Source organism: Micropterus salmoides, unplaced genomic scaffold (genome assembly GCF_014851395.1).
Source record: "Micropterus salmoides isolate LMB-PRFRI ecotype aquatic unplaced genomic scaffold, ASM1485139v1 Ms_hic_scaffold_6, whole genome shotgun sequence".
NCBI classification, from domain to species: domain Eukaryota; kingdom Metazoa; phylum Chordata; class Actinopteri; order Centrarchiformes; family Centrarchidae; genus Micropterus; species Micropterus salmoides.
This window is the reverse complement of record NW_024044348.1, coordinates 34,179,006-34,203,393: the sequence shown is the minus strand read 5'-3', so window position 1 is coordinate 34,203,393 and position 24,388 is coordinate 34,179,006. Positions and strand designations below refer to the sequence as shown.

The following is a 24,388-nucleotide window of genomic DNA, read 5'->3' as shown; positions in this document are numbered from 1 at the left end:
GATCAAAGTCCTGCCAGTCCGTGTCACTCTCCCTCGCCGCAAAATGATTTAAGTGTTCAAAATGGGAAGACAGAAGGAGTAGAGGGTGTGAGATTAGAGTAATCGGGTAGAATCAATCGGACAGTGAGCAGATGGAGGGAGGAGGAATAAATAGAGAGTTAGGAAGTTCATGAATGAATGCATGAGGTCACTGTGATATAGCTAAGTTTGTTGACAAAAAAACAATGATTTGGTGGGTTGGTATGTCTTGTTAGTGCTTTTTTGTTGATTGCCCTACTTATTTTAGTATTTTTGTACCATATATGGTAATATGGCAATGTGCATGATACTGTTCATCATTTGAAGTCCAGAAAATTTTCTGAGTCCAGAAATCGTTCTTTACAGCAACAACCTCCAGCTTGTCTTAGGGGCTGCGTTCAAAGGCCACTTGGGCTACTTAATCCCTTCAGCATGTTCTTGGTCTGCCCATGGTCTCCTCCCAGTGCCCCCAATACCTCTGCAGGGACCCCTTTACATCCCCTTTCCATCCGGCATACGTTTTGGGTGATCAGATTGCAGTCGGATAGTGCTTGACCACATGAGAGTACAGGTGTAAATGCACCCAAGATGCATTGAGGATGTGATCCAATCACCTCAGGAGGTGGTCAGGGACATATTGTGATTAGAGCCAGACCAATATGTTTTTTTGGGGGTCGATGCCGATATTAAAGTGAAAAAGAGCCAATTTATAAGCCGATATTTATTTAGATTTTGAAAATTATTTGGATAGTAGACCTTTGTCCTTTTTATAAACTACATTTAGAACAGGCCAATATTGAAAGCTGTTTTTTATGTGGGCAATATTTTTTTCCTAAATGGATTATGTTAATAAATAGATTACAGTCTCAACAACTGAACATGTAAACAATTGCACGTCAATAAATATTTGCTGCTAGAAGGTGCAACTTTTTCAGCCGTCTGTAGACAGAGAAAGTGACAGAATAAGCATGTGTATTTTACCTTGCACATAATCTTTACCAGCACTCTTTTAATTCTATCTACAGCTACAAGAAACCGTTTCTCAACCACTATCTGGCTTTAAAACATGTCATCTATGATACAGTGACCTGCAGTTGAATACTACATGTCTACAACCACTACTTGCAGATTTCACTCCTACTACAACTACATTATAACTAAAACATTTCACATTTGAAAGAGGGGCTAGAGAACTTTGTCTGTCAGGAAGTCGTGTTAGATACTTGTTCAGCTCACATTTATTTACATGTCACAATCACTTCTGTCAACAGTGTAGCTTCCACCACTCAACTACCGTAACATTTAACACACAGGCTGTGTGAGCCTGGAGGAAGCCGGGAGAGGGCAGTGAGAAACGGGAAGGTTAGCAAATATGGTCATGCAGAGAAGAAGTAATGAAGGCTATTTTTATTATTATTTAAGTAATGTAATTAACGTGACGAATGAAAAACTCACTGGTAACACGGTAACACAGCCACTTTCCTTCATTATTTCTGCCTACTCTGGTAGACTGTGGTGAGCTGATGGTTTTCTTTTGTGGTTTTTGTGCTATGGCAGTATTTTGAGCAGGGGAGCAGCAGAGCTAATATCGGCCGGCCAATAAATCAGTCAGGCTCTAACTGTGATCACATTGAAGTGTAAATGCAATTGTGTTGTCAATCCACATACAACAACAACTTAAGCAGAAATACGTAGAGGTTGCAGTACATCAATACAGCAATCAATATATCTAATGCTCTGAAACAAAAATTTTAACAAATCCGGTATCTGTGGCTATTGCAGGACTCTAATAAGCATGGCATATCATTTCATTCTGACCGAATAACATCATTGGCTGGCCTACCTGCCTGCCTACCTATCCACCCACCCAACTGGATCTCAGTGTGAACACTCTGGACACATATTATTTACCAGGTGTAAATATAATCAGTTTGCAATCAGTAGTGTCCGAACGATTTATTGGCATGCAGATATGATCTAATTGCGGATAAATCTGGATCAGCGTTTATAACAAAAAGTTAGATGAAACCCATGACTAAAATAGTCACACATCCTGTCACTGTGCTACTTATTGATAGAATTATAACACAAATAAAGTATTTCCCTTTTTGCTGGGGACCCCCTGGAACCTCCTCATGGACCCCTGGGTTTCCCCAGACCCCACTTTGAGAACCACTGAGCTACATACACTATTTCCTTTAATGTTCATTAATAGTAGGACTCTGTAGTTTATAATGGATCTTTAAATCTTGTTTATGTTTTAAACATTTGACTGTTATTTATTAAAACTGTAACGTTATCTTGGTCTCATAACATAACAAATATTAGGCATAATCTGTCTTTATGTTTCTGAAAAAAAAGGGGGGAAAGAATATCAGCCGATTCATCAAAATCGGTGTCTGTCTTAAAAGTCTCATATCGGTAGGGCTCTAAAAATCATATTCGCATACAATGTAGTTGATCTATAAATAGACTCCAGGGTCCAGACACCTTGTGAAAGAAACTTTGATCTCAATCTTCCAGTCACTAGTGACTAGTAGTCACCCATAACTGATGTTCCATCTTACCTTGTTAACTTGTCTTATTGAGTAGATCATTCCTTCAGGTCAAGAGATAAAGACATTTACTGTGGAGCAAATGATGGAAGAACCCACCGAAAGGAAAAGAGTCAACTCTACATCACTCTTCAGTTGTTCGTCATCTTGCAGTGCTCTCCATTTTGGAAAACGAATGCTTGTGTGCGTTTTGGTGCATAGATTATCAGTTTTCTCTCTTAGCAGGTTTACTTAACTTGCAATTTCTATTGATTAAATTTGAAGTTTTAATTTGTGTAAGTGGTGCATAGGTTGTTGCTGCCACTCATAATAACAACCCAACCTTCATTTCTTCTAAATAATGTGCTGTCATTGCTGTCAGAATCATCTATCACTTCGCGTACTGTTGAGTACGAGTAACTGTACTAAAGGCTGACTCACTGTTGGATGCTGTCAGCAGCAATATGCAGTAGCAATACATACTTTTTTTTTAAATCTGAAGTTATGGATGATCTCATTGACATAAAATTAAAAAGCTATTACACTGTTCTAGTGATCATATTACTTCACAGGTCTTCTTAACTGTCACATTAGGGGGATACATCATCCATTTATGGACTGTTTGGAAATGCAGTCATTTGGAACTGCAAGACATATTTAGTGTGTGTGTGTCTGTGTCTGTGTGTGTTTGTTTTCGTGTTTGTGTAGTGTGTAATTTCCATCGGCAGCTCCTAAAACTACTCTCCCCAGGGTCCACATTATATCCAGGTCACAGGACACACGGTGCCTGTAGACTGACTCTCTCTGTTGCTCTGTCTCACACACACATACGGACATTTTTAAATCACAACAAAGAATACAAGGCAGTAGCTTCCAGAGATCCTATAGGTTGTTTCAGTGTTTGCTGAAAAGAAAGCATTGGGGATGTTGGGGAGATAAGAGGCGAAGCAACGAAAGAGACAGAGATACAGACTCAGAAAAAGGACAGTAGAATGAATCTAAACCTAAGGAGAGATTTTTTTTATCTTCCCCTTTTCTCTCTTTTTTTAATGTTATGCAAGAAACTTTCTGCTGGAAGACCGAAGTGTAGTTCTTTCAGGTGCAGATGACACAGCATGGCACTACATGACGTATACCGTTTATGTACCAGATTCTTAGCTGTCTGACTTTTCATGTGCTTTTATACCATTTTCCCTACTGGCTTGTGTCAAGTCAAACGTTTTCTTGTGGCATGTACTAAATTGCAGTTTGCCATACACACACAGAGCAGTATTATTCAATAAGTTTTAGATTGCATATTTTACATCAAGAAAGCGGGCGAAGGCTAAATAATTTCCGCAACATTTATAAACTTGGTCATGAATCGCAATTAATTTTAAATATGTCTATGCAATTATCATATATCCCTAATTATTATTGAATTATCTCTTAAATGTTCAGCAGTGGCATAGTGTAGTTGCCATTCAAGATATTTTTCTACAGTTTATGGTATTGCTACCCAAGAAAACAATACACGCTACAGTAGATCACAATTTTTGTTAAGTGAATAATGCATGAATCATCATGGCTAATCTCCTCATCCTCCAGTCTCCATTGGATGATGAGTTGCATCCCGTAAGCAATGTATAGTCATACAATAGAACACGATGGAACTTCAACCCATATTAATGTTAAGATATCACAACCAACGGTTCCATAGCAGTCAGTGTCATCTCCCATTCCCTTTAAAATCCTCGCACCATGGCGCATTTGTAAAACAAAAAAAATCAGACCTGCATCTTATTAGACTTCAAAGTTACAAACTTAAGTAACCAAACTGTAACCATATAGATTTATTTACCTGCTACTACAAATGTTTTGTTTGTGAAGGAAGGAAGGAAGGAAGGAAGGAAGACTGGGAATGGCATCAACCACAGTTCACACTCAACAACTGGGTGTGTTTGTGTGTGGGGTATAGGATTGAATGCGTTAGGCCCCGTGTCCACCGAAGCATTTTTTTCTGACGCCAGCGTCTTTTTTAAATTCATTGCAATGGGAGCGCCACGTTTTTACAAGCTGGGAGTGGCGTGACGAGGCGCTGAGCGTTTTTTTCCGGTCGCTGGGAAAAACGCTTCGCTCGTCACTGTCACTTTTTACTCTGCTGTACAATCACAGTAGAGGAGTGGCGGGACAAATACCACACCGTAGCAACGGTTACTATCCTGGTACCGGGCTTCGTCCTCTTGGACCAAACGGTGGTACTCTCCGAGATGTTTCCTCTCCCACAAAATCATGAACCCACATACTGTCTGTCCTCTCTCTCTACCTGCTTCAGCCTTCTCTTCATACAGAGCAAGAGCCAGAGCAAGTACTCTACTCTGTGTTGACATTGTTACGTTCAGTAAAGTTAGGTAGAACTACTTGCAACCACAGATTTTATGTATTATAGCAACCATAGCAGTCGGAAAAAATGCTGCTCCTCAAAAAACACCCACTAGCGCTCCCTGCTAGGCGTTTTCAGAAGAGCAGCTGGCAAAAAACACTTTGGTGGACATGGGGCCTTAGCCACTAGGTCTTTTTTTGTAGAATGGAATTATCTTCAGCGGCAATCACGTGTTTACCACTTCCCAATGTCACATCCATACACTGATTAAAAGGCACATAGGTCAGCTTTAATGTTTTATCTGCTTCAAGTGATTTAAATATAATTACATGTGGTGCATGTGTCTAATGCACATCAGCATGTGTTTCTCAAGCAATTGAAAACAACAGCCACATCACCTTCCAGGCAGGCTCCCTTTCAGCCGGATCAGCGCTACTCTAGTTCTGGGGCTTTTGGAAAGCCTGAGCTGTCATCATTTACAGTGACCTTTAGCATCAGCAGATGACCACGGTTCAGATGAGACCGACAGATTACAGCGTTCATACATACATCATTGCCCACTCAGGCATACACACACAAAGACGATGGTTTAACACCCTTCTGCTATGCGTGTACACATTGAGCCCACTGAGGTTTATTTCTCTGGAAATCTGCAGCATAATTACGCTCACATTGAAAAAGATGACTCGACGTCAGTGTAAATGAGACTTTGCGAATATTTCTATACCACATTAAGTTGAACAGTAAATCATTTTATATTTAAATATAATCATTTTCACCTGTGTAAGGGGCATTTGTTGCTTTTACATCAGGGCATGTGGCAACCAGCTTCCAAGCAATATTTCAGTCCTACCGCCACAGTCACTCCCCAACCATATGAAACCGTCAAAGTGACAATTTTTAAAATGTACGAGTCAGTGAGCACCAACTTGGCATGGCAATGACAAGCTCCTGCCCTCCTTCAGAGACATTACTGTCAACTCGCAGTAGCTGGAACTGATTCATTCATTCAAGAATCTTTAAATTAGTGTATGTTTTTTCCTTACACCTATAATTCAGAATAATGAAAATGGCATACTATAGATAAATAGGAGGAATTTGTTTCCCCTTTTGAGGGAAAGTAATTTTGTGGAAGAAATTTTGTTTTTCACTAGGCTTCCTGGTAGCTGCAATAGATCTTTGTCGCCTACAAGTTTTGCTGTGAAAAGAAGAACGCATTCATTTAATGCTTATCTTACTTTTCTCCAGGGCTGCCTTATCTCTCAAGGGCTCTCAATTTATACACATACGCTACATAGTAAAGGGTATTTTTTGACAATATTTTGCAACTCTAATATTATCAGAAAAAATCCAATGATGAAAATTTTGCCCATGTGGACCATAGATGAAGTTTGGTATTTTTGTAGGCTCCTGTATTGTATTTTCCCTCTATTTACCATAGACATGCATGTGGTTATATGGAATCATTGACTTTTTAATATGTTGTATTGTTTGTATTGTATCATTTGTTACTGCCACAGCACCTCGCCCCGAAAAATATAATGCATTAATGTAAATCACTATATGTAGGCCTAAATGGTGGTTATTTGGATGGATACAGTACCTATGTATCCACATAATTTTCAACCTTAAAGGGGTCAGCTTTCCTATAGGGCTTTGTGTGTATGTGAAATATGTGGTCTGTGCAATCTACAGTGTGTCATGGCAACTAAAATCATTATTATTATATTATGGTAATAATGATAAGTATATTCCCCTCTTTGCTGCAGTATTTCAAATATGGATTCAAGGCAAGATGTGCCAACAAAGTTTAGAATCGACATAAGATTCAGGCATAAATGTAGACTATAAATCAATGATAATGTAGTTGTACACAACCAATACAATCCAACAAATAAAATCAAACATTTTATTGAAATAAAATAAGATCGTTTTCAAAAATCATATTCATACATAGACAAACATGTTTGAGTTTGAACCAGAATTAACTATTTCCCTATGAGTGACAGAAATGTTAAATATGTTAGACTGGCAGAATCTCCTGAAGTTTGCCTCTGGCTTGCGTCAATGAGCTGCTTGACCTAACAGAAACCCTGGAGCTTGGGGTGAGTTTAGGACACTTTGCTTCACATATAATAAACAGATGGCACACATACATTTTCTCCACTTGCTAATATACTATCATAGCACACCAAAGTTCAGCTTCAGACAGAGGATGATAATGATTAAAGTATATTGAGTTTGTCTGCTCTTTCCAGAGGTCAACAATTATTTAGATAAATTGCTATACTGCCACCACTTAATAGTGGCACTAAGATTAATATGCTTTACCAAAAAAATATGCATTTAGGCTGCATGTAACTATGTGTTTTATAATTTTGCTTTTGCATAAGGCATACTTCTAGGCACTATCAGGGATTGTGGACAACCCACACAGTGTGTGTAGGAGGAGAGGTCCACAGGTATCCACAACATCTTTTGTTGGCTTGTGACACTATTTAAAGGGTATGTGTGTGTACTGGTGTGGACATCAATCAACTCTCCCTCTGTGCTGTGCTTTTGCAGTTGTAAAAGTGCCAAACTCTTCTCTGATAATGAGGTATGTGGAGTGTTTTTGTTTGGTGTTTCTATTAATGTGAAGAGTGTGGTGTGGGCTGCAGTTAGCAGTGCTAACCATCTCACTCTGCTCTTTTAGCTCTAACCAGCTGAAAAATACTGATCAGGCTTTAAAATCACATCTAGGCTTTTAATTTAGTCGCTACCTATTGCGCACACACACACACACACACACACACACACACACACACACATTAATTTCCCTTCAAATTTACACCATCAAGTAACCCAAATGCATCATGCCTCAGCATTAAAAAATGGGAATTAATCATAGAAATCTTAAACACTGACACAATATTATTATTATTAGTAGTAGTATTAGTAGCATTATTCTTAGTATTAAATTGTTCCTTCTTCTTCCTTCTTATATTATATATTTTGACATAATTTTGTCTCTATAAGATGCATGTATATTACACAGAGAAACAGTGGCAAAAAATCTTGTCTGAGCAAATAATTGACCATCTGCCTGATCTCTCATTGTAAGGACAGAGACACACAGGTTAGCAATCAGCTTAGTCTCTCTCTCCCTCATTTTGTACATCAAAGCCAAAGTGTTTCCCTGAATGCCACACACTGCCGCCATTCAAAAGATAATGGCCCCTTCTTTGCTCACCCATTTACTTTGAAAATTAATTGATTCTTCCCTGTAAAGATTTTAGGGTTCTCTGAGGGATTGAGCATGGGAGGACTGTGTATGTATATTATTGTGTGTGTCAGAGAGAGAGGAGGAGATTATGTGTTTGTATTGGCAAAGGTGTGTGAAATACTGTAATGTCTGTGGAGGGTGCTGCATCAGGGCAGGGAGATGGGTTGGAGAAAATCTCACCTCTTAGGTTCCAGACTGTAATCTGCCTGTAGTGATTTTATTTGGAGGAATCTCTCGCCCCTCTGCATCGGCGGCTACTTATTCAACCTCAGTGTGCATGTTGAAGTATAATTATGAACTTCAAAATCCCTTAAAAGTCAGCAAAATCCCCAGATATTAGTATAATAGGGCTTTGTTGCTTTCTTTCTCTCATAATTGCTTTCTTTCTTTCTTTCTTTTTTTACTGTGTGTGTGTGTGTGTGTGTGTGGTGGTATAACAATAGTGCATTTTGGAAATGGAAGGGGAAATTATATAATTTCAAACAGTTAGTCATAATCTGCTTTAGTTATAGTGGTATATGTCGTGCATATGATGTGATATGCACGACATATACGACTTCCACCTCTGTTGTATGTAGCTTTTCTGTTTTATTAAGATTATCCTCTTTGTAAAGCAACATTGTGTCTTAGCTTTGTTGCACCAAGTACATGTTTTGTAATTTGGGACAGGATACTGACGCTGCTCTGAGCAGACAAACCAGCAGTGTAAATAATTGAACAAAAGGAGCAACTAAGGTCTCAAAGTGTGGTGGCCTATTAGCAATTAATGCCAAAAATAGGTTGTCCAATGAGACAAAAATATAAATACCCAGTGATTAACATTTAAATAAATCAAAAACATTTTAAATGTTTGGGGGGGGGGGGTTTTGGGTTTTTTTGCTTTACTTCCCAGCAGTTGATGTGTTAAAAACATAAAGGAGGCTCCAAAACCAGGCAGGTGTGTGAAGCCACATTTCCAATCATCAGCCCCGATCACCTCTTCCATTGTCAGACATAGATTAAACACAGAAGACTAGCTCCATGGTACAACAGCCAAACACGTAAGTTAAGGAGCGCATCACGGAAATTTGAGAGGAAATGGCTCATCAAAAACATTCTCATTCAATGTGGCAGGATAGTTTGAAAACGTATAGGAAGGCCCTCCGCAGCGCTACAGCAGCGTATTAGTCAAAATTAATAGAGGAAAATAAGAACAATCTGAGGTTCATCTTCAACACTGTAGCAAGATTGAGGGGAAGGCACAGCTCTACAGAACAATATGTCCCTCTTGACTTCAGTAGTGACGCTTTTATGAACTATTTCAACGACAACATTTTAGTTATTAGAGATCAAATTCAGCAACCCCTGCCTTCAGTGGATGCCGACCTGCCCCTTAGTCTCCTCAGAAGCACTTTTAAATAATGGATATTTGGACTGTTGCTACCATCAACCTTCACCAACTTACTTCAGTTCAACCAAACTGCTCAAAGAGGTTTTTCCCTCAGTTGGCACTTCTTTGTTAAATATCATAAACCTTTCCTTGACAACAGGCTATGTACCTCATTTTTTAAGGAATCGGTTATAAAACCACTTCTTGAAAAGCCTGCTCTTGATCCAGGGGTTTTAGACAGTTACAGACCAATATCTAACCTTCCTTTCATATCCAAGATCCTTGAAAAAACTGTGGCAAATCAGCTTTTTTGCATCATAGTACAGAGGTAAACTGGTAAAAACAATCTTTTAACTGCCTCAGATAAGGGACTAGTCTCTGTATTGGTCTTTTTAGATCTGAGTATGGCATTTGAGAACTCTCCCATGGAGTTCCACAAGGTTCAGTCCTAGGACCTATTTTATTAACCTTTATATATGCTTCTGCTAGGTAATTATTTGGAATCACAGTATAAATTTCCATTGTTATGCTGATGATACTCAGTTATAACTTTCCTATTTTTAACTTTGCAATAATGTGAAAATTAGAAACCTTCTGCATCGAGAAGATGCAGAGAAACTTGTCCACGCATTTGTTACCTCAAGGCTTAACTACTGTAACTTACAAAAAAATCTATTAAGTTTCTCCAGCTAATACAAAACGCTGTTGCATCCATACTCACTGGAATCAATAAGAGAGATCATATCACCCCTGTTTTTGCTTTGGCTCCCGGTAAAACTAAGAATTGATTTTAAAATACTTCTTCTTACATACAAAGCCCTTAATGGTCAGGCACCATCTTATTTGAAATAACTCCTTGCATCATACTGCCCCACTAGAACACTGCGCTCCCAAAATGCAGGGCTACTTGTAGTGCCTAGGGTGTCTAGATGTAGAATGGGAGCCAGAGCCTTTAGCCATCAGGTACCTTGGCTGTGGAATAAGACCCCTTTTTGGGTTTGGGAAGCAACCAACATTTCCATATTTAAGAGTAGGCTAAAAACTTTTCTTGTTAGTAAAGCTTTTAGTTAGGGATGTTTTTTCTTTATGTTGTGAGAAGGATTATAGTTGTATTTTAATGTTTTTTAATGTGTGTATCTTGTTATGTGTCTTTTTATCCAATTCTGCAATTTTTGTCTGTTTTCTGTAAAGTGTACTGGGACCACACAGCTGGTAATTTGACTTTTGACTTTGAGTTTAGGAGTAATTTGACAACCTTTCTAGGACAGCTGCCATGTTTTTTGTTTTTGTTTATTTTATCAATTGAAAGTGAGTTAAACTTGTTGTATGACATAACATGACATGCACTGTATTTATGAGCCAGTCAATCATAGACAATGAGCAGCCTGCTCTCTAATTTGTAACTGTGAAACAAATGTTGTGATCTAGCTTTCTCAGGAATAGTAGTAGTAATTTTAGTAGTTGTTGCTCATCATAAAGACTGAGAATGGAAGCACTTTAGCTGAATTATGGGTTGTTTTTTTTTGTTAAGCCTTCCAGGACCATAGCGCTGATGAAGTACTGGATTCAGCTGTGGCAACTCATCATTAGATAAGCAAAGCACACATAAAGCAGCTTGATTTCTGTATCAGCACAAAATGTGTTCCTGGCAGTGACTTTTCTCCTTTAAAAAAAAGCAACATAGTGTGAATATGCCCTCGTAGAACTTCCTGTTTCCCATCCTTATCCTTAATGTAATGACGTAGATGGAGAACAAAGCTCCTGCAGCTTTTTTGAGCCCTCTGCTGTGATGAAAGTGACAAAATGTTGATTCCTTGTAGCACATACTGTTACACAGATGTGATTAGACTACCAGACTATTTTTATAGACATATACAGACTTTGATTGTGTGTCAGAGCAGCCGGCAGCACAGCCACTCTCTTTGCTGCAGGTAAATTTCACATTCACAAGAAGACACACACACACACACCCTCCATTCATCCACTGCCCTCAGGGAGACAGAGCGTCCTGCTGGCTATGAGTGTTTGATGTTGAAATGGTCCACCCCAGCTTCATAAGAGCCCACTATCGCAGGAGAAATGGTGTAAATGTCACTCTCCACCCTCCACTGGGCTATTCTGCGTGCGTGCGTGCGTGTGTGCGTGTGTTTATGAGTGTACATGTAACATGTAGCCATGCATGTAGCAGTGTGTGTAGAGGGGAAGCTATTTCTGGAATGCGAATTGAGGTCACAGATGGAAACAGCTGAACTTAAGTGATTTCTGTTGTATCTCACACCACTACATGACGGCACACCACAATGGGCTGTACACACTTTACTGCTGATTACTGGTGATTACAGACACCGGGGATTGGAACTGTTATTGTCCATATCACGATGCACCTTCAGATGTCACAATTGTCTTTGGAAAGGAGTGTGAAATAGCAACAAGACAGGAAAAGCCTTAGGGACATGTGGCACATCCGCACACCACACACTCACGTAAACATAGCACATACACACATTTATGTGTAGCGCTGTTAAGACTCTGGGTCAGTGAGTGTCTGACAGTAACAAAATAATATAGTTAACCTCTGCTTTAAAATTACAACAAATGTCTGTCCTCATCTCTTCTGTCTGTCTCCCTTCATGCAATAAGCATGTATTTTATAGCAGGAGAAAAGTTTGTTCGGGAAAGACTAGACTGTCTGTCTGCTTGTCTATCTGTCTCACTCTTACTGTTGTGCTTCAGTCACTCCTCTGTGTTCTCCATGTTGCTCACTCACCAAAGTACACAGTTGCAGATCTGGGTTTGTAGCACAAACCATCAAGCAAAATATATAATTGCAATGTTTGTCACCAGTATTGTGATTGCAGTTTATTTTATAAAAGTTGTCCACTTATGTTAAAAATAACAAACTGGTGGTGAGTCACATCTGAAACTGTAAAAGCAAGCTCAATGATCTACCACTGATGACCCCAGTTACTGTTAACAGCTCCACTTTCCAGCTACTTCAGCTAACTTTAGCTTCAAACACTGTTGGGAAGAGCTGCTTCACAGCCTTAAGTCCTCGTGGTCTGGATTCAGAATGTTCAACATGATAAGGTTAACACAGAGTGGTAGACCTATCATATTTTAACTGACGGATTCTAAATACTGTTCTCTCTCTGCTAGCTGTCGACCATTTATATGCTCCAGCTAGGTAGCCACAATAGCTAGCTGCTAAATATGTTTCTGAATATTATTGTGAGAATGTGATCAGCTACAGTACATTGTTTAACCAGCACAAAACCCCATAAAAATATAGTTAGTTCAACTCATGAATATTAATTACCTGCAGATAAACAAATTTGCCTGCGACAGCTGTCACTTCAAGTCGCTGGCTAAAAACGTTCAGCTTATATACACCTGGTTTTGGGCCAGCCCTTAATGTGGCATTGTGGTCTGCTTACTTTGCTTTACTTTGTGCAATACATCGTAGTGCAGTGACAACTCTTGAATGGACGAGAGCACAAGCGTGTAAACATCCATTGTTGCAGACAGTTTGCATAGCACTGCAAAGGAGATGCCACACAAACTGTTGCAGAGACCATGCTAGATACTCTTATGTGGCTACGGTCAAAATGCTATTCAGAAAATCATCGTTCAGTCACTCATGAAACAACCATGACTTTTTATTGCGCTACCACTGGGCTTGCCTTTTTCTGGTACTGCTTGATGAGCACTTGTTAATAAAACTTTAACTTTAAATTATTGGGATCAACAACCTCTAATAGAAAACTAGTAATAAGCTATTGTACTATATTATAGCGGTTAACCCGACAGTATTGTAATGTCTGCTTCTGTTCTGAATTCAGATCAAATGTGGAAAACTCAGACTTGAAGTTTAAGTTATTCACAACAATTATTGTTCTTGGTTATGCAAAGCTCACTGCTCTTCACCTTTTTGATGCCTTGATGAGTTTGTATTAAGTCTTGGTGTTACTGTGCGCGCGCGTGTGTGTGTGTGTGTGTGTGTGTGTGTGCGTGCGTGTGCGTGCGCGTGTGTGTCTCTCTCCCTCTATCAGTATGCAACCCGACTAAGCAGCTGCCAAGAGCTTAGCAGGCTGTTGCTAGGCAATGCCATTTAAAATCCATCCCTCTCTGTATGTTGGAAGCAGGGTAGCTGTGTTTGTCTCTCGGTTTTGTTGCTAATACCAGGGTGGAAACTTGAGTAACGCGAGACATTTGCCTTGTTAGTCCTGAACAATATTTTCTTTCCAAAGTGCAGCTTTGTTGGCGGGAGGCTGGTTTTGCCTCATATGACTTCCTAAACAAAGAAAATTAAGCGGCTTTCTAGGGAGCTGTCCAGTAATAGCATAATGAAAGAGGGTGTTTGCCATTTGATGATCAGTTTTAAATGTCATTATGCCACATTCTGGTGAGGAGCGCTGCAATGCTATTTCAGCAAAATCTGCGGAGGTGTGTGTATGTGTGCTTCATTTAACAGAAAGCACATCTGTTTCTTTGAAGTTGGGATCTTCATTGTGGGAAATATAAATACATCTCTGCTTTGCTGTCCTCTGTCACTGATTGAAATAACACGGTAGTAATTCAGCCTATATCCAGGTTATGTAATGTTTTCCATTAACTGCTTTAAGCACCCAGTGTCTGACAGGTCTTGGAATTAATCCTGTGCTGTACAGTGTGTCAACCTGTTTTAATTTACCATTTTGCTAGGTTGCCTGGGCAGCAATAAACTTTTATACAGTACTCTGTACAACAGTTTGATTGATAGGTGATCTGTCAACAAGACTTAAGAGTCTACAGCCACATTAGCTGCTCTACGAGGCTGTACTTTGTGTTAAATGCTAATGTCAGCATGCTAACATGCTCACAATGACAATGCTAACAAGTATGTTTTTAGCAGGTACAGTGTTTACCTTTTTAACCCTAACAGTTTAGTCAAGGACTTTTTCCAAATTGCACTAAAGTACAGCTGAGGTTGATGGGAGATGGCAAGTATTTGGTCACAATCAAAAGCATTTGGGGGAAAAAAATCCATTCAGTGGCTGTTGAGATATTTCAGTCTGGACCACAGAGGTGGGCCACACGGGTCGCAGAACCACAGTGACAGAAGGGGACTTTTGTGCCCAAATCACCACCCAGGCTTTAGCATTGATCTTTCTCAGACTTCCACCCCCCTTCTCAGCTCAACATTTCAATGTTTTCCCGTTCTTTGTTTTTCCCCAGCTGGGTTTATTGGCAATCTAATAACACCAATCTAACCTTACTCTGAATTGCAATACATGTAGATTCACAACTGGTTGCAATCCTTTATTCTTTTTTATCACTTAAGAAAAGTGATGCAAGAGGAATGGATGCAGTACTCCAGTTTTCTTGCTTTTTTACATTTTTTGCTTTTATTGAATATTTTGTTTCACATCAATATGAAACAAGCTCATTTCTAGGTGTTTTTTTATGATCTTGTGAACAAAAAAGGCAAATATGGACAGCATCAAAAGGAAGCTGATTTTGTAACACAACAGAGTCCGAGGCGAGGAAACAGTCAGGGACAGACGGGGAGGATGAAAGAGTGAGAGATGGCAGGCGGACTGTGTAGAGAAGTGACACTACTAAAGGATGTACTTTGACTTTCATAGTGTGTCGCCGTGAGTCATCGTCTGTGTTCATCACCACAGTGGCTAGCAGAATGAGAAACCAGTGTCTCAGTCTTGACAACACATCCCTGTTTTGCTGTCACTTCGTCTATGTGGACCTGCCCACTCCTTTCCTTCACTCACCTTTCGTCCATGTCTCTTTCTCTCTTTCTCTTTCTGTCAGTCTGTCTCTCTCTCTCTCACTGTCAATCTGTCAATCATCAGTTTGGTGTTTTGTTACATCTGAGTCATTCCTACACGGCTTACCATAGTGATTGTGTGTGTTTGTATTGACAGGGTATGTTCAAGTCCTTAACCCCTAAAATCCACTCACTCTGGCTACGTCATGTTACGGCTGTGCCACGGTTTTGATGCTTCCTCAGCCCGGCAACCAACGTCCACTGGAAGCCTGCAGCCTGCCCCACGTTATTGACTTGTTATTCATTTCTCCTTTTTGTGCTTCTACTACCTTCCAGGGTTTTTCCTGGCTCAGAATGGGCCTTTGGGGGGTGATTTTGCGCGACAGTAAGCATGATGGGTACACGTTCAGTAAGTTCCGTTCAGCAGTTTCTGTGGGTTGTTTTCAGTCACTAAATTAAACGCTCTACATGGTGGTCAGTCTCATTTGTTTATGCATATTAACTTGTCAAAAATAAAAACTGTGCATACAGAACGACGGGTTAAACATTTCTAAAGATTGCTGTAGTGCCTCAGCCTTTTTTAATTTTTCCGCCTACTCCAGGCTGTGATTGGTTGGTTAATGAAAAGTGACTTTGACGAGCCACTATACACACGGCTACATGAAAGGCTCCGATCTCCCTGCGGAGATTAGCAGGCAGGTGAGAACGGGAACAGATGAGCTTCACATAGTGCCCAGAGAACCTGATTTAGAGAGGGCAAAGGAGGGAACCGGTGCCCGTACGCCAAAGAGTAAAATGTAAAAGTGACAGTACCGGTGAATACCAGGACATTCAAGCATAAACAACTTTAATATTGTGAGAAATAATAGTAAGTAATTAGCGTGTGCTTCGTAACGGAGCGTTCAGGCGCAGTCGCACCATTCAGTCTATGAGTTAAACCAACGCAGCAGCTGGTTTATAAATCCAGCGCCAGCTGCATGTGTAAAATACAGCGGCTGTGGATGAGAGGAGAGGTGACTGCTGGAAGACAACACATTGTATTTAAGTTTATGTTTTGCTTGCTCAACAGTTTGTTGATAAATGGCTATTAAAACACATTCACAGAGGATTAGAAAGGTTTTGTTTGTTTGTTTTTTCCCAATTCTGATCATTTTGGGACTGAGGATTTTCCTTTGGCACTTGCTAAAACCTCTTTGGGGGGCGCCAAAAATTTCTTTATGCAGAAAAAACCCTGCCTTCTTCACAGCTCTCTGTGACCCCATTTCGTTCCATCAACTTCAGGCTGCATTTCCCACAAGGAGCATTTCAGAATCAGAGTGTTTTGCCTGCCTGATTTTGCTGACATGTATAGATTTTGTTGATTTGGTAATTGGTGTTTGCTTTTTGTGCTTCTACTATGATTAAGTAGGCTACGTAGTTAAATGGTTTATTTTTGTGTCTGTTTTAACCGTGTTTATTTTTTTGTTACGATTGGGAGTCTCTGCAGGGTGTTTTATTTTGAAAATTGACCGGATTCTCTTTGTCGTCCTGTGTCTGACTTCCTGCCTGGTTCGATCTGCTCTGTGCTGCTTGATGCAGCTCCGTCAAAAATAAACCTGCTACCTATTCTCTATGATGCTTCTGGGACGCGCTGCGGCCCCGTCTGGTAGACTCACAAACACTGAGTAGAATGGCCGCGATTAGCTCCGGTGAGGATCTGGAAACCCACAAAGGTTTGCCAGATGTTTATCACAATTTGAAATAAATACACATGCGAAATCCTAAATTTGCTAGTGTGCCCTAAATATATAGCAGTGACACTAAGGGATAGCTCCCATGGTGTATGGGGTATTTACAAATCTCTACCGGTTAGCACATTTCTACTGTCACACAGTATATACCATGATATACCACAACCCTAGTGGTAAGGGGTCACAAGAAACCAATGTTTGGAAGCAGTGTCCACACATCATCTAATCTCCTTACCTAAATGTACAATTTACATTTAGGCCTATTAATTTGGCAAATTGTACAAAGGAGGTGCAATCCAAGCAACCGTAGATAAAGAGAAACCAACTTTATTTTGTCTTAACAGTCGTCAACGTATAAGTTTATAGTGCATTTTCCCCTTAATTTGCTAATTTCTTTCCTAATTTATGATAGTTCGATTAGTGGAATCCAAAAAATCCACTTCTGTCTGTGTTATTTTGCTTTACTATGATATTACTGCTAACTAAATCCAACAAAGTAAATGAGAAGTTTTTGTTTTCTGCTTGTAACTTTCTGTGTGCACAGAAATGCGTGTCCATGTGCTGTACTTTTACCACAGGTGTGAAGGAAAATAACAATGAAGATGAAAGCTCCTAATGATGAAAGCTGGCTTTAACTGGTATTACTGACAAGACCTATCATTACCATACTGACTTCGGCCTTACAAAGGGACTAGACAAGTAATCATAACTGATTGTCATGAGGCAGGATCTCCTTGCACAAAGCCAGTACAACAGATAAACTTTCAGGGTTCAGGGAGTCGAGAGATGGAGGGATGAGTGGATGGATAAATGAGGGAACGGTAAAGGTGGACAGGTAACAGTGGTCTCGGAGCGCTTGAGGCGGAGGGAGAGAAGGGTCATGGTCGTGATCAGCTGGTCAGCCTCCTGCCAGCCGACTGCCCCTCTAGAGGCCAATTAGAGGGACGGCGTGTAGAGCTAGGAACAGTGGAAGACTCCCTGCAGGCGCACACACACACACACACACACACACACACAAATACGCACATCAGTGCTGACACAGGGTTCATGCAATACCAAAGCCTCCAGTTACACACGTTCTGACACACACATATCTTAACAGTAGTGCAGGCACAAGCTGCAAACAGCACATTTCTCTTACTGAGTCACATTTTAGTCTGTTGATGTTTTTTTTTTCATCATGTTTTTAATCCAGGTTAAGATTTTTTCTTTTTTCAATGTTAAAATGATAAATGTACTGACTTTACTCACTGTTGCTTAATCACAGGAGAATTTCACACCAAACAAAACTAAAACACTTCAGTCTTCCGTTAAACACTACCATGCCTATGTACTACCAGCAGGCTAATTACCCATCTAACCGGTAAGTGGAAATGGTCCAATATCAAGTCTAAGTAGACATTTTGAAGACTGCACGGTTAGAACACATATTAATTTTAGTTGCTTTTTATATTTATTTCTGGGTGTTTCTGGGTTCTTTCTTAAAATGAAATAGAGAGGGGAGATAAAACATTCGTTAACAGATTAGTTACCATTGTAGTTTAACCAATCAGAGTAATTCTTACCAGTACGCCAAAATAATTTGTCACATTCTCACCACGTCCATTATTGGCTGTCTTAAACATTTTAGCCAATGTGATTCATTAAAATATAACCGGATTAGCGGATACTTTTAGGATTGGCTCAGGACATCTCTATTAATGATGCTTTGAAATAATTATTGATATCTGTGTGTGGAAATGCGTTAAAAAGATTAGGTTTTCAGTCAAACCTTCTGCAGTCAAAACAAAACTATTTACTCCTCACATCCGACTTCCCAGATGTGAGGAGAAAATATGTTTTTGTTTTATCTATAGGTGTGTGTGTGTGTGTGTGTGTGTGAGAGAGAAATTCGCCTCATAACCTTTTCATCTTCATCTCCACCATCACCCCCCCTGCAGTACAAGAGAGGAGAAAGGACACCCACATTGGTGAATAACAATCAAATGTCAAAAGTTCAAACTTTGAAATGGCTACATTTCTTTCTTTCTGCACAAACACAAACACACACACACACACACACACACACACACACACACACCTATGCAGTCCCTGAAAAGTTGCAACAATTTCCTGCAGCTGAAAGCCTGATTATCTGCCACTGAGCCAATCAGTGCTCACCATTAGCAGTGTGTCTTGACCACTGGCCATATTCTTTGGGTGCTGTGCGGTTAACTTTAAGCCTAATGAGAAGGGAGGAACATTCTAGTGCATATGCAGTATTGATGGATTACACAGAATGACCTTTTAACCAAACCTCCAGCTAGTATATCTATAATCACAGCCAAAGTCTGTTAATCCCTCACAAGCCCCATCCCCTTACCTCCTCCCAGCACACATAAAGATCCAGATATCCTGAAACACCAGCACATCTGCATAGAAAACTGTCATCTCGGCTGACACTACTGTAATCTGTGTGCCTGCAGCATTATGTGAATTAATTGAATTCCTGTGCTGTACTGTACTTTGCAGTGTTTTAAATACAGATGTCATATTGGCAGCTGAATCCAGACCTTTACTAATAAATGAGCATTTGTTGCTCTTACCTATCGTTAAATAACCAGAATTTGGCACAGTGCACATGCTCCTTATATTGCAGTGCCAGCTGCTGATTCCAGCTAAGTGTCAGGCAAAGTTTAAGGGGACATTTGAAATGTTGCCACAAAATTAAGAAGGGAATTTGTTTCCCCTCGGTTGGGTGCAGCTAAAAAATCACTTTCCCCAGAAAACGGAACAAAAATCATTTGAGGCTTGATTATTGATTATACAAAAAATGTAATTGATAATACTATAATACATCACTCAATGGCTAGATTACTGTGACAAATACTTCTTCTGTATGTGTAGAACAGAAGAAGGTATAGGAAGATGATGGTACATCCAGTTTTGCTGTTTATACTATATTTATTAAAATGAACACTATTTTTCCCTTTCAAGCAAGTCTAAAAAAGTGTGTAATATTTCATAAGTTTGGTTGAACTTCGCCATGCATCCTAATTTGAATAAAATAGTTTTTGATGAAAAACCAGCATTCGTGCACAGAGGTTGATGCACAGAGTACAAGGTCTTACATCAAACCATTGTGAAAATTCAGTTGCACCGATGAACTATGCCTCTCGCTCATTACCAGAGCTTGTTTACTTTTTGAAAACCAGCAATCAAAGCAGCCATTAGATATTTTATTGAAAAAAAAACTCCAATGATAAAATACAATAACACCAAAGAAAGTTAACTGGCACTATGTTGATGCCTTTTCACATAGCAACCATTTTCCCTGACACCAGGCTAAAAGCGATGGAGAGCTTACCAAGCGCATTTCAAATGCCATTTTGACCAGTTGGATTGCTCGGTTGAAGCCAGGTGTTGTGTAATATCAGCATTTATTACCCATATTCCGTATACTGACCACACACAGCCCATGCTTTGTATACTTTTTATGCTTTGCTGTTTTTCATGCTGGATTTTTCAGTTTTATCTCCTTTTGTGGACGACAAAATAATAAGATGAGCGTATGCTGTCACATTGCATAGTAGGCACATGTGAAGACAAGGAAACACACTTATCTGTTCCTATCTTGCTGTGTATCATATATCACTTCAATTTAAATTCTCCTCTATGTGTCATTTGTGACTTCTCACAGATGTGCATTTTGCCCAAGCAATATCAACAGAGTTTCGGGATGAATGACAGCATCACTCAATCAACATTTTATCAAGGAACACTCTCTAAACATTGCAATGTTTTTCTTTTTATACCTAATCTCCTGCCTTTTCTGACATTGTCACAATATTTTGCTGCTTGTAAGACACATTATGTTTTTCCAACACTGCCTCACACAGTCTTTCAAGTTTTTTTTTTAAAGCATCCTAGATGACAAATTTCCCATCAGGCTCTTAGCTTGTGGTCTGCCTACACCTTCACTTCCCAAGACACTTGCATTGGGAAAGAGTGTGGGGTCATCTAAAATCCTGTGAAAGAGAGGGCTTTCACGATTAGTCTATTTATAGACCAGAGCCTTTTTTTCCCGTCTCTACTCCTACAGAGATCTAAGAACAGGTACAGAGAGCCATCTCCAAAGACAGACAGACACTTGGATAGAGAAAGAGGGGGATTCAATCTCCCCTGAGAATCAAAGAGAGATGGTGACAAAGACTGAGCACTGAGCTTAAGTACAGGTAGCGAGGTGGAGAAAAAATGAGACTGAGTCCCAGAGTATTTTTATTTCAAGCCACCACTTGTCCACATCTGCAAAAAGAAGCCTGCTATATGGATAGCAAGGTATTTCTTTCGTAATGGGAGGTAGACATATGTGCAGCAGAGCAAAGAGAGCAGTGCCTGTGGATGTTGTACTATCACAGGTGCTTGGGGCTCCAGCCTGAGGCGGCTGTCATTCTCAAACGGTGATGCTCGTATTTTGAATAAGGGAAAATCCACCCTAAAACGTAATGTTGTAAAATTTGAGATCGTAACGAAGTCTCCATTAAGGCTAGAAACCAATCCAATCTATTAATGGTGCGCTGATCGATCGGCCACCGATTGTTATTGGCCGATAATGGCTTTAACTTAAGTTTAAGACAAATTTTCAACAGCAGCTAAAATGGTTTCACTAGAGTCAGCGATCTGAACAGTTTTCAAAGCTAGCTAGCACCAAAGTCCTTTTCAGACAGGAAGCGACTGATGCGCCCAGTTAATCATTTACAATGAGAGTTAATCAGCAACATTTGGCTTTGTGATTTGGTCTCATCAGTCATGCAAAGCAAAACACATTGCTACTTTTTAGTTTTGGTATATTTTTTAAATATTTTGTACTGGGTAAATAACAATGTGCATGTCGCCGTATTTACTTTGCAAAGACTCCCAGTCTGTTTTCTGCCACCACAGTCTCTTTGTACTCCCGTGTTACTTTCAGTAACAGTTCCACTTCGTTGTCTGTGCATGCAAAATAAATTCCTGTGTCTGTAATACTTTCTCCTTTAGCCATATCTTCTGCAACTGCGGAGTAGACCGTCTGCTTCATGTTAACACCAGCATGCGCAGGCCCAGTGTACGTGAACGGCCACTAGATGTGTGTTTTCAGCCGGTTTAATATGGACAGAGATCAACTCTGGTACGCAGCTAAAACGCTGTGGACGGGGAAGATCACATTCATTATAAAACCATAGTAGTGTGGATGTACCTTAACATTACCCCACTCCTCTCCCTACTCCTCTCATGTCAACCCTCCCATTTCCCCCATAAATCTCCCGTATTTTTAACCTTGACAAAATCAGATGAAAACCTGCTGGCCGTGTTTGCTACTCTCTCCTCTGGTAAAGCTGGTGGCAGTATGTAAAACATTTGCTGGGCGGCACCCGCCAATAAAAGAAGCATCTTTCACTCACATAGGCCTATGCCCTTTTTTTTTTAATAAAGTCTGTGCTAAAATTATATACCTTACGTGCGATTGACGATGTGCCAGTAAAGACTACAGTAGCCTCAAATTGTTTTGCATGAATGGTTATGATTATTGACAAGTTAGTTACCATTAATAAATCAGAGACCAATGTAGACTTTGCTTCTTGCACAAGGATTTAACAAATGAAAACAACCCACTGAATTAATATTAGGCCTACACTAGTGGTAAACTATATGAAATTATAATGACTATAGTAACTATAAGTAATATTAACAATATACTAACAGTACAATATGAAATTAACATTGTAGTTTTATTTATTTAAATCTCAATGACAGTTCTGTCTCCTCTCTGTAGCCCACTCTCCCTCTCTCTACCCCCTAAAGCCCACAGAACCTGCATGAGCTTTCCAGAATAAAAAGCAGCTACTTCAGAGTTCATCATCGACTCATGACATTTTGGCTGCAGCCTTTTTTGTTGCAGCTTTTATAGTTGAAGTAAATTTATAAAGATTCTGTTTGTTCTGTTTTTGTAGTTTATTCCACAGAAAAGCTATATTTATTAAGCTATTAGATGTTCGCTCTGGTTTAAGTCTCTAAGACAGAGGGAGTGGAATTTGTTGCCCATGTTTCCTGGCAGTAAAATAAACAGCTGTCATTTCAATATACTTTATCATCTGTTAATTTAATATTTTTTTAGGACTAATTAAATAAATATACAGTATAATGCTACATGATAAATAGAAGGCTTCAAATAGACCCAGTGATCGGTATCGGCCGATACTGCTTTCAGCAATCCGTAATCAGTGATCGACCCAAAGAATCCTGATCGGAGCACCTCTACAATATATTCTCATAAATCATTGAAGACTGAATGTTGAGAAAGGCTACCTTTTACATAACACCGTAATTGACAAATGTAATTTACGTGATTGACAGTTGGGCAGTCAGCTCACAGCTTATGGACAGTCAAGTTCTCAATGGCTGTGCAAAGGAATCATAGATTGCTGATAATTACTAGTTGTAGAGGGGTTTAGGTTTAGCTTCTTTAATAATGGTTTGACATTTGTAGATTGAAGAGCGTAAAGTCACCTCACATCTGTTATATCATCTGAGCCACATTCTATGAGTACATTAAAGGTCACGCAAGTAGGAGTTACGGACAGAGTATTACCAAGATGATACCAAGAACAATGGCTCATTTTCACAAGGCTGTTTGTACTGAAATCTAACAAATGTCATGTGGTTATGAAAAACCCAAGTATTAAACAAGGGCACCATTTAATGTTCAGTCTGAGACACTTTCATTACAGGATTGTGGACTTTTTGTTGTAATAAATACGCCACTGTTATGTTTGGCTCTGTGTCAGACCCTGGCTTGAATCATTGTGATATAAAACCAAAACACTGCATCAGACTTAATTGAGAAATGTCCTGCTTAGGCTATTTTGTCCAACTTATAGTACGTTGGGGGTGGTGGGGGATCAGCATCGGAAATTGTATATGAAGAGTCAACAGAGAATGGATTGCCACATTGGTGTGTTTAAATGTGATTGGTCAGCTGGTATGATTCAGCTGATAAACTCTTGCCTGGTGACATAATAATTTTCTTGTGATGCTTCACTGTCACCATCTAAGATGCAGATGATAACATGCATGTCTCTTTCTCTCTCTCTCTCTGCCTCGCAGTGGTCAGCAGGCCTTTCTATTGGAGAATGTGCCCTGTAACAACGCCACTTGCCAAAGTGTAGGCAGAATGTTCCGCATCCACTGGGACCAATCAGATTTGGGAGCCATCCAAAATGCCGTCATGGCAACATTCTTTGACATCTATGAGGACGTGAGTAGTTTGTATTGAGTAAATGTTGTTTAGGGCTTGTTTTGGTCACACATGCAACTCACCTCCCATTCCTCCA

At 39.7% G+C, this 24,388-nt stretch overlaps 1 protein-coding gene across 1 annotated transcript in view; it reads left to right on the top strand.

Annotated features, from left to right (window-relative positions):
* itfg1 (integrin alpha FG-GAP repeat containing 1) overlaps nucleotides 1-24,388 on the top strand; it is a 161,956-nt gene that overhangs the window by 83,203 nt on the left and 54,365 nt on the right. The window contains exon 11 of the mRNA XM_038701483.1: nucleotides 24,162-24,312. Within this exon, the coding sequence (XP_038557411.1) occupies nucleotides 24,162-24,312 (151 nt within the window). The remainder of the gene's footprint in view (nucleotides 1-24,161; nucleotides 24,313-24,388) is intronic.